Source organism: Mastomys coucha, unplaced genomic scaffold (assembly GCF_008632895.1).
Source record: "Mastomys coucha isolate ucsf_1 unplaced genomic scaffold, UCSF_Mcou_1 pScaffold17, whole genome shotgun sequence".
Taxonomy (NCBI): Eukaryota; Metazoa; Chordata; class Mammalia; order Rodentia; family Muridae; genus Mastomys; species Mastomys coucha.
The window spans coordinates 24,292,882-24,313,278 of NW_022196899.1; the positions used below are offsets into that span (position 1 = coordinate 24,292,882).

At 37.7% G+C, this 20,397-nt stretch overlaps 1 protein-coding gene across 5 annotated transcripts in view; it reads right to left on the bottom strand.

The window, feature by feature from the left end:
- The window catches only part of LOC116095049 (EGF-like and EMI domain-containing protein 1), a 599,877-nt gene that overhangs the window by 72,354 nt on the left and 507,126 nt on the right, over positions 1-20,397 (bottom strand). For all 5 annotated transcript variants that reach the window (XR_004120413.1, XM_031376552.1, XM_031376549.1 and 2 more), the window contains one exon: positions 17,855-17,977. Coding sequence is in view for 4 of the 5 variants with exons in the window: in XM_031376552.1 (XP_031232412.1) it covers positions 17,855-17,977 (123 nt within the window). In the remaining variant the exon portion in view is untranslated. The remainder of the gene's footprint in view (positions 1-17,854; positions 17,978-20,397) is intronic.

Consider the following 20,397-nt stretch of genomic DNA (forward strand, 5'->3'; position numbering starts at 1 on the left):
TGTAGTGCAGCAAGCCTGCTCTCCCACATCCTAAATTTTGTAGTTCAATGATTCCATCCAAGTTTAAATTCTTTGTACTATGGGCTTAATCAAGGATGTAGCAAAGCCAGGGCAGTCTGTCTCAACATTTGGAGTGCAGCTAAAGAAGCCAACTACAGATTCTTCCCTTCTGCATTTTAATCCATTGTTCTCCTACCTGAGTGATACAGCACTTAGCAAGCCAGAATTTCAAACAAAGAAACGAAAAATGTCTTTTACTACAGGATCTCACGGAAGTTATAATGAGAAATGAAGATTATTAGATAGACTTCTTCCTGACATAAGTACTTTTAAAATGAAAGTTTTAGGAATCAGAGCCTTCTCCATAGAGAAAAGAGGGCCAATTAATCAGGCTTAGTATAAAAGTTAATGTGTATTTTTTTTTTTTTTTACTGAATTCAGGAAAAATGTTGGAATCTCAAACTTTCCCCTCCCCCAATATATAATATAGAAAATGTTGGAGGCAAAAGTCAGTCAAATTACTCCCCTTCAGTTATTAAAACTTTGAATCATGTACTGTATTAACTTCTAAGAGAAATGAAAATGGATTCTATGATACTATAGAGGGAAGCCAGAAAAATCATAATTTATACTATTGGTGTATAATCTATGAATTTCATTTTGTAGGGTACAACTTAATAAGAGTTTCTGGTAAAACTGGAACCATATTATATGAATGTTTCAAATTTCACAATATCAAACAGGACTAAATCCTGAAATGCCCACATGTTCTTTTACAAATCATAGACTTCTTTCAAATCAGAGAGTAAATGACTTGACTTGATGTAAACCCCCATATACTTACAGAGTTTATCCATGACATTATACAGATTCAGATAAAGTTAAACTTGATTCTATATGAAAACTCCAACTATATTTTACAGCCTATGCTGGTTTTGTAAATTAGCCACTATAGGTTCTCCTCTAAGATCCATGGCTTCAAGCAGCCCTGGGTAGCTGGCTATGGTTTCCATTAATGGGCATGATTTAACCCTTGATGGATGAGTGTTCAGTCAAATCAGAGAGCTGTTGGTTACTGACAAGGTATGTGTGCCACCAGTGCACCCTCAGGGTTACTATGCTATGTTTGTCCTTATTCTGGTTCATAGGCATCATACCTGGGTTGGATTGTTGGTTGTTTCCCTCCTCTGGAAGATTGCATGGTGCCTTCTGGTACCATGGACTTAGTCCTCGTGTAGTTGTATTTTAGGTCAGGAAGAGTTCTGAGGCCTTTGGCCCTGTGTCTGAAGTGTATGGTATCTTCAGCTATAGGAAAATACCCTATACTCCTGTGGCAGCTGAATAGAAATAGCTTATAATGTTTTAAGAGGCTCTTAGACAGCCCCAGCCAACAAGTCAAAAGAGGGCTTATCATATCTAGTGGTTTTTTGTTTTTTTTTTTTAAATCGTCTTTGGCTCTTGATGAAAACACTGTTAGCTTAGATGGAAAATTTTTGTTTAAAATACATATGTTTACTAAAGGCTATTTTTCTTTTCTTTTAGGTAGATAATTAATAGTATGATTTTTTTATTACTTTTTCAGACATCCTTACTGTTACTTCACTCATCTCCATCCTTCTTCTCTACTTGCCTCCCTTCCCTTGTCAGATTTAAATACCCCTTGTGGTGGTTTGAATAAGAATGGTAACCATAGGCATATCTATTTGAATTCTCAATCATCATGGAGTAGAACTCTTTTAAAGGATTAGAAGAATTTGGATGAATAGCCTTATTGGAGGAAGTATGTCACTGAGGGTGGGCTTTGAGGTTTGCAAAGCCCAAGCCAGGCCCAGTCTTGCTTCATCTACTATTTATAGATCAGGATACAACTCTCAGCTATTGTTGCAGCAATATGACTGCGGGTGTGAAGTCGTGTTCCCAGCCATGATGGTAATGGACTAAACTTCTGAAACTGTATGCAAGCTCCCAGTTAAATGCTTTTTTCTTTTTTTAAATAAGAATTGGCTTAGTCAGGATGTTTCTTTACCATAATAGAAGTGTTACTAAAACACCCTCTTTTTTTCTCGCTTCCCCCTTCAGCTCACTTGTACTCCTCTATTCTCCCTGCTAATGCTCCACCCAAGTACATTCTGAACATTTATCCTTATACTCACAGGTAAATACAATTCTCAACCCTCATCAAGGAAACCTCATTTGACAAAAGAGACCATCACAGAAGAACATAACCAATCAAAATGCAAAATTGAGGATTCCAGTTCCAATTGATATTCTACAACACAGTACCTACATTGTGGAAGATGGGTCAGAATGGTTGTAAGACACAGAGAAATTTGCAGGGGAGTTTGCAGCAAAATTGTGTCTCCTCAGAATGTCAGAAGCTACTTCCAAGAAGTTTCCCCAACATGGCTGCCTACAGAGCTGAAAAAGATGACAGCAATAGAACCTCTAATGTGGAAGGGGGAGAGCTGGTTTTCAAATACTAAATGGTCAGCCCTGAAAGCTTACATACAAGTAACATTATAGGCTGAAAAGGTTGTATTTATAAATTTAGGAACATACACACACACACAAACGCAAATACCAAAATGTCAACAACAATTAAAAAAGTGGCTAAAAATTGAAAGAACAGTGGGGTTATATGGGAGGAATTGAATAAAGGAAAAGGAAAAAGTATTATTTGTATTATAATCTCAAAAATATTTAAAATTTTTTTAGTCTTTATGATATTGATATTTTGTATAATAAAATGTATACTGCTAAGCTCCCACAGGGAAAAAGGATTTTTACCTGCTGGCACTCAGAGTCATGATGAAGGTCACAGTCCCAAATGCCAAGGTCACTCACCAGTCCAATCTTTGTATGTATGTGTGTGTGTACGTGCCCAGCACATGCATGCAGGTGTGTATGTGTGCATGCATGTGTTCACCTGGAGACCGTGCATGTGTACATATTCTGTGTCAATGTACATGTATGTGGTCGTAGCAATGCACTGTATTTGTGCAAAGAGACTGACATCAGATGTCTTTGTTAATTACCATCTACTACAACATTGTTTGAAATAGATATCTCAATGGACCTGTATTTTCACCATTTTACCTAGACTTGTTGCCCATGAACCCTTGAGGGTCCTCTTGTCTCTAACTTCCCAGCAATGGGATTATAAGTATAGGGTGACATGACTCATTTTTATTATAGGTTCTAAGGACCTAAACTCAAGTCCTTGCATTTGTGTAGCAAGCAGAACCATCACTCCAGCTTCATTATTTGTAAACTAGTTATCCATACAATAATTTTTACCAGGCTCTTTAGTTCTGCCTATACTTAACCCATTTGCCACGTGCACCACTATGAATACTTTACTGTCATTTTCTTCCTTAAAAAGCCTTCACAATAAAATCCAAACACCTCACTCATTGTAGACGTTTCTTTCCGTTTGTTTAAACACAACTATATCCAACAACTTAGCCTAACCCCAAGGACCTATTCTGTATGTCCCACATTAGCAGAATTGATTTGGATAACTGGCCAATTAGAAGGTTAACATACTATACCTAAACAGAAATAAAATTGGATATCTATGTCATAAGCCAAATTTTATCCTCTAATAGGAACAGAAGATCTCCTTAAATTCCAAAAGCTGGACATGAAGACTCTCGATCACCATAGTATAAAATATAGGGAGGAAGAATTTTATCACAATTACATTGCAGATATATCCATTTGTCATCTATATCCCATATTCATCTCAAAACATATAAGCCATGGTTCAGTCTGCTCCTCTAGGGTATTTATTTTGAAGGGTAATTTATGTAGCTGTAATACAAGTCTTACTCTGAAGCTATGATATTTACACTTAGTGTATCCCTAGTTCAGTATGCAACAAATAAAGATAATGATATCTGCCTTTAAAGATTATTGTGAGAGCTAGAAGTAACATTTTAATCTATAGTAAACATTAATGCTAATGGACATGAGCAAAATTTTGGGCCTAAGCACAATTATCAGAAATCTTGATTGTTTTAATCTCTGTATTTGTTTAAACATCTTGAATGCTGGGTTATGGGACTATGCTTGTTCAATTTCCCATAATATATCAGCCCAGAGGGCTGAGCCCTGAAGAAAGCTGCTGTTCTCAGGGAATTGCCTATATCATCTCTCTCCTCAGTAAGCCTGCAGGAGCAGAAGACAAATGATCTTGAAGGCTGGATCAGCAGTGAGTCTTGCTGTATGATTGCTAAGTTACCATGGCTGGGCTTTCAATGTAAGAGTTCTTGGTGGTTCTTGTCTTCCTCTCTATCCACTGCTCAGAATACAACCTAAATAACTCTGCACTGGTTTGGCAACACTGTTGTCTTGGTCTTCCAACTTTGGCTTTCAGAGATATGTATCAATTTAAGGTTGGTTTCATGAGTTACTCCTAATATTCCTGTGTGTTCTGCTTGGAGATGTGAGTTAATTCAAACCATCCTTTGCTCTCAACTCTCATTAGTAATCAATGAGCCATATACACTCTAGGCCCTGTGAAGTCTAGCTATTCTTTCTACTCTTGCAATATGCAGAAAAATCTTTGCCCTTCTATCATGGTGCCTCCCTTTGTCACTGACAATGGTAGAATCATCCATTTGCTAATCATCCACTTGGTAGGTAGATATGTTCCTTTTGTATACTCAAGGCTTCATATTTTGCCCGTGATGTTAACTGACTTTTAGGAGGAGGTTGGATGGTAAGGATTGTTGTGAATTTAATTGATTTTTATCACATTTAGATTTGTATCAACATACATAGAGGACTTGAGGCACTATACATAGCAAGTAAAAGAAAAAATCTATAATTACCAGAAATAAGGTTTGAACACAGAGAAAAATACAAGAATAGTCATTGCAGAAAGATATCTGAATTAAAATTCTAAATTAAGAATATGGGTTAAGTAGAGTCACTTTAATTAAGAATTCAATGTTTTTTTCTCGGTTTTGGTGGAGCCAAAGCCAAGCATCATAAACTTTTTAAATCTAATTAAGAAAAGATCACAAGACAGAGAAAATGTCCATTTCCAAATAAAGCAAACACTTTTGCAGGAATATTCTTTTATATTTTGAACACTGATGTCATGCAGTGACACTAGATAAAACACTTTGCCTCCATCATGACTGCTGAGATTGAAAGCAACGTAAATCTAATATAAGACACAGGCAAGATGAAGCCGTTGTCACATTCTGTGGGAGCTTCTGTGACAGAGTTCTTAAACATTTCTTATTTTAATTTTCATTTATTGTGTGCCAGTCCCTAGGGAGGCCAGACGAGGGCATCAGGTCTGCAGAAATGGAGTTACGGGTGGATGTGAGCCATCTGACATGGGTGCTGGAAACTGAACTCCGGTCTTCTACATAGCAGTAAACACTGATCCATCTCTCCAGCTTCCCTGTGTTAGAATTGTACCTTGGTTGTGTGTGATCATATAAAGTGGTATTTCAAAGATCTTATGTTTCTGAAATTATAACTAAACCTCAGTTCATCTTTACAGAATTATGGCCAGATACTTTCCTTAACATGAGCCAACATTCCTGGCTTGTTTTGTACACACAAGTGACCAGGGAACTCCAGACATACAGGACCAAACTAATAGTTCTACCATTAGCCAACATGCAGGAAAATGGTATTACTAGGCCCATCCTCCCTTCCTCCTGCATGTTCATGTCTCTATGGCTGGTATCCTTATCAGGATGTAACCCAAGTGTAGCCCCCCATGTCATGGCTCTCTTATTTGGAGCTGAACTATAGATTTCATCTACTGGAAGAGCTTTTTTATCCAAAGAAATATTTAAAGCTCTCGAGGCTGCCAGTTCATTTTTTAAATGAATAGGGATGTAAGTCTAGGAAGCCTTCTCAGGAAAAGTGATTTCAAACTGAATATTAAAAGAAATTAGGTAAAATGAGGTGGATGTGAAGAGAAAGGCATTGAGGAACAAGTAACGTTGCATTGGGTGTATGGAATTGGAAGCTGATGAACACTGTGAGATTTGAGAAGTTCGTGTGTGTAATGACAGAGCATGAAATAGAAATGTCAGGTGAAGTTGCTATACCCAGAAGTCAAAACCTGAAACTCACTAACCCACAGCAGGGCTTAGAGGTCAGTTCTGAGTGCTACAAAGAAAAAATATGGGTTTTAACAATTTTGAAATCATATTTCCAAAGTATTACTATGAGAATTGGAAAGATATCCTGATGAGTAAATAACTTGGTTTATAAGCTCAAGGTTCTGACTTCAGCTCTCAGCACCACATATTGTCAAGTGTGACATTTGTACCTGAAACCCTGGTACTGAGGGAAGAGACAGGTAGATCCTGAGAACTCACTCTGCAGTTACTCTAGCCTAAACTCAATACTTCAGGTTCAGCAAGAAAACCAGCCATAAAATAACATGGAGAACAGTTGAAGAGGAAACTTTATGTGGACTTCTGGCTTACAAACATGACCATACAGGAAAGAATTCACACAAACATAACACACACACACACACACACACACACACACAAACAAAACAATTAAAAATCAGTATTTAACATACCAGATTACAAAAAGCATGATGCTTTTGTTACCAGTTCAACTGCCACAGTCTCTGTGAATCTAAGGCAGATGGGACTCTAGTGTTGAGATAGGAAGTATGAACAAGCCCCCATTCCTAACCTAGAAGCTATCTCCAACAGATAGTCACTCTCAAAGGAATAATTCATTTTCTCCAATGTATCTCATTGGGTAAAAATATCACATTTAAGGCCAAATCCATGCCCAGGAGTAAACTGCTGAAATAAACTGAAGTCAGTGGTATTTTTTGTGGATGCTTGTTTTGTCTCACAATGTTTTGGCTGGGTATAATATATACATATCTTTTGCTTATATATTATGGTTTCCAATTTCCAATATTTATAGATTTTCTTTGCAAACATGTATGTCTGCATCTGTGTGTTTTCTTGTGCTTTTTCATTGACTCTTCTGTTTGCTTTACCATATGCTGATTTGTTTGTTTGTTTTATTTCAATTTCTTAGATACCTATTTGTATTCTAATGAGAAAGAGAGAGAAAGAGTATGGATTTGGGTGGATAGAAAAATGGAAACGATTTAGAAGATGTTCAGGAAAAGGAAACTACAATCAGAATACATTGCATGAAAAAAAATCCAATAAAGGAAGAGTCCACTGTAATAACCATTATGCCAGAGCTTATATAGACATTATCAAAAGCACTCATAGTGAGGCTGATCCATAGATAGGATTGTGGAAGAGAGAGTGGGATGTGGGTGTGTGGTGCCCTAGAGATGGGAGTTGTGGGTGGCTTTATTTGTGGGATTACCTTACAATGGGGATTTGCTGACACAGTATGTTTGCTTAAAAGGAGGAAAGTCAATTTTAGAGCTACCAGGCTTCACAATGCAGAATGATATACACTGGGTGGGGATTAAGCATTGCATTCACATGTGGCTCAAAGTGAGCAAGGAGCCACCTGAAAAAAGGTGCTATTTTGGGTACCACAGTCTTCTAGCTAGCTGTAGAAAGTAAAACATCATAAGTGAAAATATTACACAGGAGGGAATAGGAAGGAGTCCAAGGTAGCACTTTGAATCTTATCAGGACATTAGGGGGAGGTCAGAGATCAGAGAATTCAAGGAAGATGTTTTGAATTATCATGGAGATAGAGGAGAACCAAGAGGAATTTGTGAGACACAGGAAAGGTATGTGGACAAGGACCAAGACCTCTGAGATGCAAAATAAGAGGAAAGTACTCTCTGATTTGATTCTGGGTAATTTTTCAGTAATCTTGCCAGAATCTCCATGCAGAGAGAGGTTCTGCTTCTCTGTGGAGAGAAAAAAGCTAGGTGTAAGGAAGAAAGGTGTGAGTTTTTTTAAAGGCAAAACTACTTTGAGATTTCATCTTACACCTGTCAGATTGGCTAAGATTAATAACACAGGTGTGAGCTCATGCTGATGGGGATGTGGAGCAAGGGAGACACTCTTTTATTATTTGTGGCACAGCCAAATTGTACAGTCACTATGGAAATCAATAGGGTGATTCCTCAGAAATATGGGAGTTGGTCTACCTCAAGATCCAGCCACACCATTCTTGGATACCTAAGTCATGATCTATCCTACCACAGAGACACTGGTTCAACCATAATCATGGCTGCTCTATTCACAATAGTCAGAAATGGGAAATAGCCTAGATGTCCCTCAATGGAAGAATAAACAAAGAAAATGTGGGACATTTACACTATGGAATTTCACCTATTTAAAAAATGAAATCATGAAATTCAGAAGTAAATGGAAAGAACAAGAATAAATCATCTGGCGTGAAGAATCCCACAACCGGAAAGGCAAATATGCTATGCATTCATTTATAGGTGGAGATTAGCTATGAAGTCAATGATGACAAAACTACAATCTGAGAACCACAGACGTTAGGTGTGGTGTAAGGGAGGATGAATCCCGTTAGGAGAGGGAAATAAAATAGATAGTTATGGAATGATGGGGTGGCAGGATCTGGAGGATCAAGTGGACAACGGGAAGGAAGGGGATGAGGAAGAGAAAACAGCGGAAGAGAGCTAAATTTAAGGGCCATTTGAGGGGTAGTATAGAGCCTAACACAGTAGCAGTCTTTTGCACATATCTTTCTAAATGTCTAACTTATATGAAGGTTATTTAAATAATAAACAACCCTAACTGGTCATCTTTTCTAACTCTGTGAAGCTTCCAGTAGTGAGATTGGGATACATGCAATTGAGCTGTTAGTCAAAGTTTTCCCACAGGAACCGCCAAACAACCCAGGATGTTGCCAAAATGACAGATTTCTCTCCACAAACTGACAGCAATGTAACCATTGCTGAAGACAACACCTACACAGTTCATTGAACTTGGAGATGTCAAGCTGATGTCTACATAAAGCCTTTTCCTCTATATTCTAGCATCTTTGGTTCAAGAGGGTACTCTGCATGCTGCCAAAGAGGAAAATAAACACTAAAACAGCCACAATCCTTTTAATCTACAATGGTATCCTGCTTGCAAGATGTGCTAGGGCAATAGTAGTACAAAGTTTGTGGGAGTAACTAGGCAATTAGTGATTTGACTTAAGGCCCATTCCATGAGATGGAACACTTTCCCAACACAGCTTGGGTAACCAAGAACCTGAGACTAGATAGTGCAGGAACCTACTGTAACACCAAATACTACCATTCAAAAAAAAATCTCAATGATAAAATGACCCTGTTGACATTCTTTTATATTTATAGATCAGGGCCTTGCTCAGCCATCATCCCACTTACAGCAGATGAGAATACAGAGGCCCACACAGCCAGATATTGAACAGAGATGTTGGAACACTCAGCTTTAAATGGGATGTCTCAATCAGCTCCTCCCTTCAAGGCTCAGTAAATGCCCCCCTCTAATGGAAGGCCCAGATTGGGTGGAGGGCACCGAGAAACAAGGCCCCTAACATCAGTATGATCACAGCTCATATGAACTTCTAGAGCCCGAAAAAGCATGCATAAAGCCTTCATGCATCTGTACTAGGCTTGCTTTGTATATTTTATAGCTTCTAGTTGAGTGTTTTATGGGGTTCCTGAGCATGTGAATGAGTGAGATTAGTTCTTGTGCCTTCTCTTGGACTCTTTTCCTTCCGCTGGTTTGTTTTGTCCAATTGTGATGCCATATCACATCACTATTCTCTAGCCTGTTTATTTTCTAATGAGAGACAAAAGGAGGTGGATCCAAATGGGAGGGGAGACAAGGAGGAATTGGAAGAAAAATAGAGATGGGAAATTGTAATCAGGACATATAATATGAAAAAAAAACCCTATTTTCATGAAAGAAAAATGAAGAAAGATGAGGAGGAGGGCAGGATGGAATAAACCCAGGTGTAGAGTTTAGTTAAAAAACAGCACATTTTTCCCTGAGCAAAGAGCCAGAAGCTGAGATATATCCCCAAATTTCTAGATGGGATTAATTCTGAATAACACGAAGCTAAGAATCTCATTTGTTGCTGGGCAGTGGTGGCACATGCCTTTAATCCCAACACTTGGGAGGCAGAGGTAGGTGAATTTCTGAGTTCGAGACCAGCCTGGTCTACAGAGTGAGCTCCAGGACAGCCAAGACTATACAGAGAAACCCTGTCTCGACAAAACCAAAACCAAAACCAAAAAAAAAAAATCTCATTTGTTACATAGAAAATCACTGAATTTCTCCACCCACTGCTAACACCATTAGCACTTGGGTGTAAAGCATGCCATCCCAGAGACTCTGAGCCTCTTTTCTTCTGATGCTAAATTTGAGTTTGCATCTTCTGCTACAATCTAGTATTTTTAAGTACTGAACTATTGTTCAGTACAAAGATTCTGGAGAGTGTGAAGTCAGAGATCAAGGTGGCACTAGTCAGTATCAACTGAGGTTCCACTCTTCATACCCTCAGGAAAGGCTGTAGTGAGACTCCTTCAGAACGACATTGATTGTATTTAGTAACGCTCTACCCAGATTGCCTAATCACATCCCCATATTCCCAGCTCCTGATACAATAATCTCAGACGGTATTATCTCCACACAGAAATTTGAGACATGTACACATTCAGAGTGCAGCCACTCAGATCTACAAAAAGTATGTGCGAGAGCTATGGCTCATCAAAACAAATTTAGATGCACAGTGACTGCCCACATGTTATTGTATTTAGTCCTATGTGTATGGCCCCCCAACATCTCCAGCTAATATATTCTGAGTGCTGCTGCCATGTAACACAAATAAACGCGCACGCACACACGCACATACACACACACACACAGGAGTTTATCTGTATCATCACTTTTTCTCACAGGCTCCATTCTGATAAACTGAACTATTTATAGATAGGAAATAGATCAAACCACATAATCTACAAATAAGATAACCTTGTAGTAAAGTTGTTAACAAGTTTTGTCTGAAATAAGGCAACTGATACTGTCCCAAAACATATTCTTCCCAAAGTACCTCTCCCTCAAATCCCAAGTGTCACGATACATATTCATAAATGAGGAATGTTAAGCTAACATGTTACACTTTTAGTTACACACAATTAAAACTCTCTCACAGTCAGCATTTCTCCATTGAACACATACTTTGTTGGGAAATGATGGAGTAGACACATAATAGCTACAAATCGTTGGTCTGAGCCATGATTTACTGGTGATCTGTTTTGTACCAGTTATGAGTTTATTGTCTTCATTTTAAAGTTTATCTTACATGGTGATTGATACACAATGAACTATGAAGTCAGCTAGGCAACATAGGAAAAATTGATTGTTCTTTATATTAAGTTTTTAAATTTGACATTGGGTATATGAAATATTTCATAAGTAGAATAAAAATGGCACAAAATATAAATTAAGATGTGTAAAGACAGCTTCTCCTCAGAGAGAAAGGAGATAATGCATTTGCCATGAATGGATACATTTCACTATTTGCTGCTTATATCTATGGGAGAAAGTATGTGCATATGTTCTCGTGTTTATGCATGTATGTGTGTATGTATGTGTGTGTTTGTGTGTGAGAGAATATGTTCATGTGTGTGTGTGTATGTGTGTGTATGTGTGTGTATGTGTGTGTATGTGTGTATATACGTATGTGTGTGTCTGTGTGTGTATATGTGTGTGTATGTGTGTGTATGTGTGTGTATGTGTGTGTATGTGTATGTATGTGTTGTGTATGTGTGTATGTGTGTGTGTATGTGTGTGTATGTGTGTGTATGTGTGTGTGTATGTGTGTGTGTGTCTGTGTGTGTGTGTCTGTGTGTGTGTGTCTGTGTGTCTGTGTGTGTGTGTTTTCATGCTCCCGTGCATGTGTATATGATCCTTTCTGTTCTAACTGAGGGCACAGAAACTAGAGATTCTCTTGTTGCTTTTCATAGAAATTTTTCTTCACTCCACGGTCCTTAAAGAACCTTTCCTCTTTGTTCACTTCTAGCTCCAGAGCCTGTACTGGGTCCCATCCATACTCTGTAGGCATCCTTTTTTGTGGATTAAATATATCTTTTATGAGAGACATGTTCATGTGTAATATGTATTGTTTTTGTGAATAGTTTTCTAATATTATTAGATAGAGATAAAATGGATGATACAGAGGTGACACAAATTCTGCATATCAGAGGGACAAATGAAGTGCCTTGAGACCACACAGCTCTTCTACAGTGTTCCAAGAACTGAGACCTCAGACTCTCAAAACTGTCAGCCTTCCCTCTCTAAGTCCAAAGTCTGAGGAAAAAACTGTAGAAAAATGAGGAAATATTCTCAGTGTGTTCCTGATACTTGAGTGGACAAAAGCTACTGAATGTACCTTAATACTCAACACTGAATGAAAACTTGAGAAATTCTTGTTCTTTTTTTTCCCCAAAGATCATACAATGGAATGAGGAGGCAGAGGGAAAACATTCCATAAATTCAGCTTTCAAGGACTAAATTTAGCGCCCACCACATAAAAGTGCTTAATATGGCAAGGGTAATGAATTTGATAATGATGGAGAATTGCCATCAATCTGACAAACTAAACAAGTTTTTTAACCTGACATAGACCTGTTCAACACATCAGCTGTCATCTGAAATGAATTCTGTTTCTAATTTCTCTTCATAAATAATGCAGCTAATTGAAAGGTAGTTACAATGAAGTCTTTAAGCTCCTTCTCCAATATGAAAGCAATCTTTCTGCATTGGTTAGAAGCTTCTACTCTTCACAGGAAATAAAGCCTAGACATCCTTGATCAAAGAGCTGAGACATACACAAGAGAGTCCTTTGTACAAATGCCAGCATACCCAATGGTTTTCTCATTTTCAACTTTTTAAAAATTTAGCATTATCTAGAAATATAGAACTTACAAAAAGCTCATGTAAGGATGCTTAAACTAAGAGACTGATTAAGGATACCACTTTTTAAGGTTCTTAGTTGTGCATATAAATGATCTCTGATACCCAATGTCAACATATTCATAATTAATTAAAATATAGCAGTGACATATAAATATTTCTGATTGAAGTATAAGGTGATAGCTATACAAAACTTTACAGTAGAACATTGTGACTCTTTTCCAATGGGAATAAATAGCTAGGAAAGAAAGATGTTTACTAACTATTCTATGCAAGTGGCATGAAGGGATTACTGTTCTGAAGATTGAAAAAATGAAGAATCTACTCTTCTGAGGTGCCTCAGTGTGGATACCAGTGATTGCTTTTGTTACAAGTGGAAATATTAATGGCTTGCATGCTGGAGGTGCAAAGGAGAGAAAGGGATCTATGGGAAATTTAAGTTTTTCGTGACTTAATTATTTCATCTCTGTGAGAAGACTGATTTTAGCAAATACACCAGAGGAGGAAGGGCATGCTTATAAATGGATATCTGAACTGAATATCTTTCCAAGGCTGGTATTATAAATGGAAATTCAAGACAGATTTTTAAGTGGTATGCCAACTTATATCCAAACATTTACAAGTTACTAAAAAATGTAAACTACATAACTAAATACTAAAAGTCTAGGTAATTTTCATTGGTATCTGTCCATATCCATTAAAAGACAGTCACTAGAAATAAATATTCTCATTCCTTATTATCATTTAGGTTTCATTATATATCTGTCAATAATAAGAGCCAACTAAAACATACAAAGAAATGCTATGTTTTATAATAGAGAATATTGTCAAAGTTCCAAAGGTTGGCATTCCTGAAAAAGTTCATATCTTTCCCTAAGAAGTATGTCCTTCTAGTTGAAACTATAATATCATTTATTATTTGGTATTAAATGCTGAAACTATTCTGGAGAGTTGGTGAGATTGTACTCTAAGTAGCTCAGAGTAATTTCCTTTTCATGAAAGTAGAAACAATAGATGTAGGCTAAAGGAGACACTAATGAAGGAAGAAAGAAAAGAAATAAGGAAGGAAGGAACAAAGGAAGGAATGAATGAACAAACGAAGGTGCTGGTTACATAATGTCAGAACTCTGCTCACCAGTGTAGCACAGTACTGAGCAAGGGCAGCAAACTGCCAAGAAGCCGAGGGGAGATTCAGAAAAAAATAGTGGTCAACAGTATAAAAGACCAAGAAGAGAATGTAAAAGACACATCTTGGATTGGACAGGACACTATTGCTGCTCTTTGTCTAACCTGAAAGTCCAGATGCTTGTATATGTATAGAAGAATGTTAACTATATACATATAACAAAACATATGTGTGTTATGATTTACTCTTAAATACATGAATAACATGACATTTGGGAGAATGCCTTTGGCTAGAATTACAGAGAAAGTTTAACAAATGGATGACATTTAACGGGAAACACACTAAGTGGAGTTTGCAGACAGACGTGAGGATGAGCTATGTCCTCAGTTCAGAGGAAAGTACTTAAGGTTGTCAGGAGCTCTCTCTCTCTCTCTCTTTCTCTCTCTCTGTGTGTGTGTGTGTGTGTGTGTATGTGTGTGTGTGTGTGTGTGTGTGTGTGTGTGTGTGTGTGTGTTTAAGTTTATATAGGTGTATGGAAGTTGATGTTCATTTGTGTGCATGTGTTTGTGAAGGCCAAAGGGAAACCTCTGGCATTATCCACAGGGACTCTGTCCGTCTTCTTTCAGGCAGGGTCTCTCATTGGCCAGTCAGTCCCAAGCATTATCCCATATCCTCAGCACCCAGATGTGAGTGACAAGCATGCATCACTAGAATGCAGATTTTTTTTAAATGTGTTCTGGTGATTAAACTCCCATTCTCATCTTTATGAGGCAAGCATTGTGGTGACTAAGCCACCTTCCTGCCCTGGAATCTTATCACATAGATCAAATGTAGAAGAGATCACCGACCAACTTTACTTCTTATAGATGAAAGTTAAGTTAATAAGACAGCACCATGACATAACATCACATTTCTCCTTCATATATACTTTTAAAGAAATGTCATCAACTAAGGAAATATATCTAGGATATTTTGGGGGTATCATAAATAAACACATAGAAGAATTTCAGGGAAATTAATACCTTGCTCAACGTTGACAACCAACTGCTCACTGAAGCTACATATTGTATTTTCTCAGCACTCCAAACAAGCCTTTATGGGAGCCAAGTAGTTGATACCTGCCACTTCCTGTTACCTTTGCAGGCTGTCATAGTCTCTCTTTATACATTTCTGTGTGACCTTGTGATTCTGACAGAGGCTGATGCGCAGTGTCGGCCTGTATGTATATATGATGACAAAGCAATGCTCTTAATAGATGAGGTCCTTTTCTGGAAATAAGCACCTGCAGCTCCATGTGGGGTCAGCATCCTTACCACAGCACAGATGTTTTACAGCAGATGTGTGACGGGGCAGCATAAACATAGTAAAGTAAAGGAAGGAAGTTCAACTACACTGAAGTCACCAAGTTCCAATGGTAATATTGCTGTCATCTTTTCTATGAGTCTTTGAGTTTTACGACAAATGTCTGCTACAATCTCAGACATCACTCAGTCTTCTACCAGATAAAAGTCTCAAAAGAAACTGGGACTAGTAGGATCACATTAGTAAGTAGCATAAGCCCTTAAGTGGCTCAGGAAAGGGGGGGTTGTAAGTTCAAGGCCAGCTTTGGCTATATTACAAGAACTTGCTCCTAAATTGGAAATGAGCCAATATAAACTTCCTGTATTAAGGAAAATTAGCTTCCTAAAGTCTAGTCCCAAGCACATTGTGGGCCCCTTCTATACAGGCTTCTTTTTGTCTATGTAAGGACAATATAAGGTTGTCCTGAAGGTTCTATCTCAACCTTTAAACGCAAAGCACTTTCAAAGTGAGTCTTCCTGAATCTTTCTCATGGTTGACATGACTGTGCTGTCAGAGAACTTTCCGAAAGTCTTCCTGTGACCAAATTTCCTTATATGTGCTAAGCAAAGCTATCAAAAACCATCATCACAGCCAAGTATGTCTGCCCAGCAGCTACTGTAGATGCCAACCGAGGGTTGGAGTCCTGACCTGTGTGGCCACAGAGTTTACATTTCACATGAGTTAAGTTCATTTGCTAGTTGTATGAAATAAAACTGCTATGTATACAATGCTGGATTTCTGAATAGAAAGATGCACATATAGAGCAGAAATTAAGCCACTGTCATAGTGACTTCAGGAATATGCAATTTAAGGACTAGAAATGGATAGGGTAAACCATAATTTCCCAATTGAATAGACACTCAGTTTGACCAAATGTCATTAACACAATAACCAGGATGGCAAAGAAGAGAAGAGTGGCTTGTTGGAGTACCTAATGACTGCTAAGAGTTTAGTGAACTAATTGTAGCCACAGCCTAAAGTCGGCAATGTTTGCTGTTTATTTCTCCCTTTCTAAAATGACCTTCTCTTTCAGATTCAAATAAACCACTAATCCAAAAAAATAATTTTACATTAGATAAAATATTTCACCAGCTTAGCTTGTCCTTTCCCAACAAATTTCTCATTTGCATATCTGACTTTCATGCTGCTCCTGCCCAGCTGTCACTTGAAACTTTGAGCAGTGTTTTAAAGAGATGTTAGTAGCACATGACCTAGAATTGCTAATTGACCATGCCCCACTCCCCCCAAAAAAGAGAGAGGAAGCCTCCATTAAATAAATGTGCTGTGGTCACCATCCTATCATGTGTATTTTCTGTGCCTACTACCATCATGCTGATCTGAGATCCTGGTTATTAGGGTCTGATTTCTATTTGCATCTTCAGTTGACTTTGAAAAAGATCTCCTTTTCCCAATCTGTTTATCCTCTTACACTTTCAAACCCTGCTTTGTTGGATCAGCATCCGAGTAAGGGATACAGCACCTTTGCACTTTTGCCTGGGCCTCCTCTCAGACATGCCAGCAGCAGCAAAATGCATATATGGACACTAGTACACTAATTGACAATGGTGATTTATACTCCACGCTTCACAATATAAACTACATAGAGTAGCATATAAAGTACATTATATGCCACATATAACAATTATGTAAGAATGACATGGTCAATAGAACTTATATGAAAAAAGAAAGTCAATAAATTGTCCTGTCCCAGGTGCTATGTTAATATAATGATTATTTTAAACAGGGACCTGAGGTAAACCTGGAAAGTATCATGTTAGGTGAGGATCAATGCTTGGTGAAAAATAAAAACAGTTTTACTCAAATGATTTCAGTGAAAAACAGAAATATTGATACTCACACAGGAAGATGGGTTTTAAAACTACTTCTTTTCACTTACAAAAGTATTATTTATTTATTTTAGGAAATCTATGAATTTGAAATCATGTAAACAAAGAGATGAATGATCATTTTATTGTTCCTAAATTTCATTTAAGCACATTTTGTTGCAGGATAAATATTCTGTAATCTATATTTAATATGTGTACTCTTAAGTAACTTCAACTTCTTTGGCATATAATTTATTATAATTTTGTGAATGACTGAGCTTTTGTGTTGAATTTATTTTTGACTACAGTTCTACATGAGAACACCACAGCTAGCAATTATCATGGTTTAGAGTTTCCCATCATTTCAGTTTGGTATCATACTTGTTGTGTAAGTAATAAGTAACAAATTTATAATTTTCCAAATATGCCCAAAATTATACACTATAAAAGTAATCATATATTTGGAAAATCAAGTTATGCTTTCAAACATTAATTTCTGCATTTCCTTCTCCAACTTTGACTATCTTTTAAAAAGCAAAATGCCTTTTATATCCTACAATGTGGAATTGAACTCAAATGCCATCAGCTTCTATAGATATTTTTTTACAATAGAGAAATCTTTCTCCTCTGCCCCTTGTGTGGGCAGGTCGATTTTCATTGAAAATGGCTTCAAGCTGGCTCTAATATTTACTCACTTATGCAGGTACGTTCATCAGCATGGCGTCTGTATCCTGTGTCACACTCACAGTGGAAGGTGCCCAGAGTGTTAATACAGCGCTGCTGGCAGCCTCCGTTCACCACCGCACACTCATCCATGTCTACAGGAGGAAGACAGATGGCCAGGATTACAATGTCATTCCAATGTCAACTTCAGAGAAGTGGTACAAATATTTCTTTGATACACAGTATGCGTTATATTGTACAAAAGCACCGTCTCTGTTACCACAAATCTATGCTTGTTTGATCCATTTTTGCTCCACCATGTAAACAAGAAAATATAGATGGAAATGCTATTCAGTTTGCTTGTTTGTTTTCTGGTTGTTTGTTGGTTTGAACAGCAACCACAAGTATTGTGATTGTCTCACAATTTTCTCTTCCTCACTGGAACAATTTTTTTTTTTCTTTTTCACACTGGCTAATTACCCATGGGATAAAGATAATTCTTGGGTGTGTTCCTCTTTTTCCACAACCTCGACATCATCTGCTGTCACCTGAGTTTTTGATCTTAGCCATTCTGACTGGTGTGAGGTAGAATCTCAGGGTTGTTTTGATTTGCATTTCCCTGATGACTAAGGATGTTAAACATTTCTTTAGGTGCTTCTCAGCCATTCAGTATTCCTCAGTTGAGAATTCTTTGTTTAGCTCTATACCCCATTTTTTAATAGGGTTATTTGGTTCTCTGGAGCCTAACTTCTTGAGTTCTTTGTATATATTGGATAGTGCAAGCTAGTACAACCAGTCTGAAAATCAGTTTGGCGGTTCCTTCAAAAATGGGACATAATACTTATTACTACCTGAGGACCAACTATACAACTCCTTGGCATATACCCAGAAGATGCTCCAACATGTAATAAGGACACATTCTCCACTATGTTCATAGCAGCCTTATTTATAATAGCCAGTAAGTGGAAACAACCCAGATGTCCCTCAACAGAGGAGTGGATACAGAAATTGTGGTAGATCTATACAATGGAGTACTACTCAGCTATTAAAAACAATGAATTTATAAAATTCTTAGGGAGATGGATGGATCTGGAGAATATCATCCTGAGTGAGGTAACCCAGTCACAAAAGAACACACATGGTATGCAGTCTCTGATAAGTGGATATTAGCCCAGGAGTTCGGAATACCCAAAATACAATCCACAAACCACAAGAAACTCAAGAAGAAGAAAGACCAAAGTGTGGATACTTTGTTCCTTCTTAAAAGGGGGAATAAAATACCCATCTAAGGAGTTACAGAGACAAACTATGGAGCAGAGACTGAAGGACAATCCAGAGACTGTTTCACCTGGGAATCCTTTCCTTATTCAATCATCAAACCCAGACACTATTGTGGATGCCAGCATATGCTGGCTGACAGAAGCCTGATACAGTTGTCTCATGAGAAGTTCTGACAGTACCCAACTAATACAAAAGTAGAGGCTCATAGCCATCCATTGGACTGAGCACAGGGTCCCCAGTGATGGAGCTAGAGAAAGGACCCAAGGACGAACAACAATATGAACTAACTAGTACCCTCAGAGCTCTCAGGGACTAAACCACCAATCAAAGAGTATACATGGTGGGACTCATGGCTCCAGCTGCATATGTATAGCAGAGGATGGCCTAGTTGATCATCTATGGAGGAGAGGCCCTTGGTCCTGTGAATGTTCTAGGCCCCAGTGTAGGGGAATGCCAGGGCCAGGAAGCAGGAGAGGGTGGGTTGGTGAGCAGGGGAGGGGGGAGGGAACAGGGTTTTTGTTATTTTCTTTTTTTTCTTTTTTTGATTTTTTCTTTTTTGTCAGAGGGGAAACTGGGAAAGGAAATATCATTTGACATGTAAATAAAGAAAATATCTAACAAAAAGAAAAAAATGATAATTCCTGGGAAAGGAAAAGTGGAGGAAAGAATTGCAAAGAGCTTCTCTGTCTGTGGCAGCATACACCAGAAGAGAAACACCTATATTTTCTGTCTGACCATGCTGGATAAAGTCAACAGTGGAATTAACCTGAGTCTCCTCTCCATGTGCTACAGTAGACATCAGAGCAAAGACTGATCCCCCAAATGAAAGCACCACTTAGTGTCCTCAGAAAAACATCAATACATTGGACCCATGGATTCAGTTTCTTAGCCAAAAAGCCATTTTCTGAAATACCATGTTTGTATAAGAGGTTGCTTATTCACTTTTAAAATGAAATGAAAGCTAGTCAAGAAAAACTCACAATTACCTAAGTTTTATTATCAGCAATAAATGCCACCAGGATACCCAATATGATATTGATTTCTCATTGAAAAAAATATCATTTCATTTCCCCACACTTAGAGTTTGTTTTGCCTCCTGCAATTACTAATTACATATTTAAAATTACAAAAGAACCAGTTTTAGGCTGTCCATGAGTAAAAAAAAAAATTCTAAACTGTCTTGTTTGGAGGTTTGTGTAAGTTAAAATCAGGGTATGATTAGTAGATGCCTGTAATCCCAGAGGTCTTTATTTTATTTATTTATTTTTTTTTAGATATTTTCTTTATTTACATG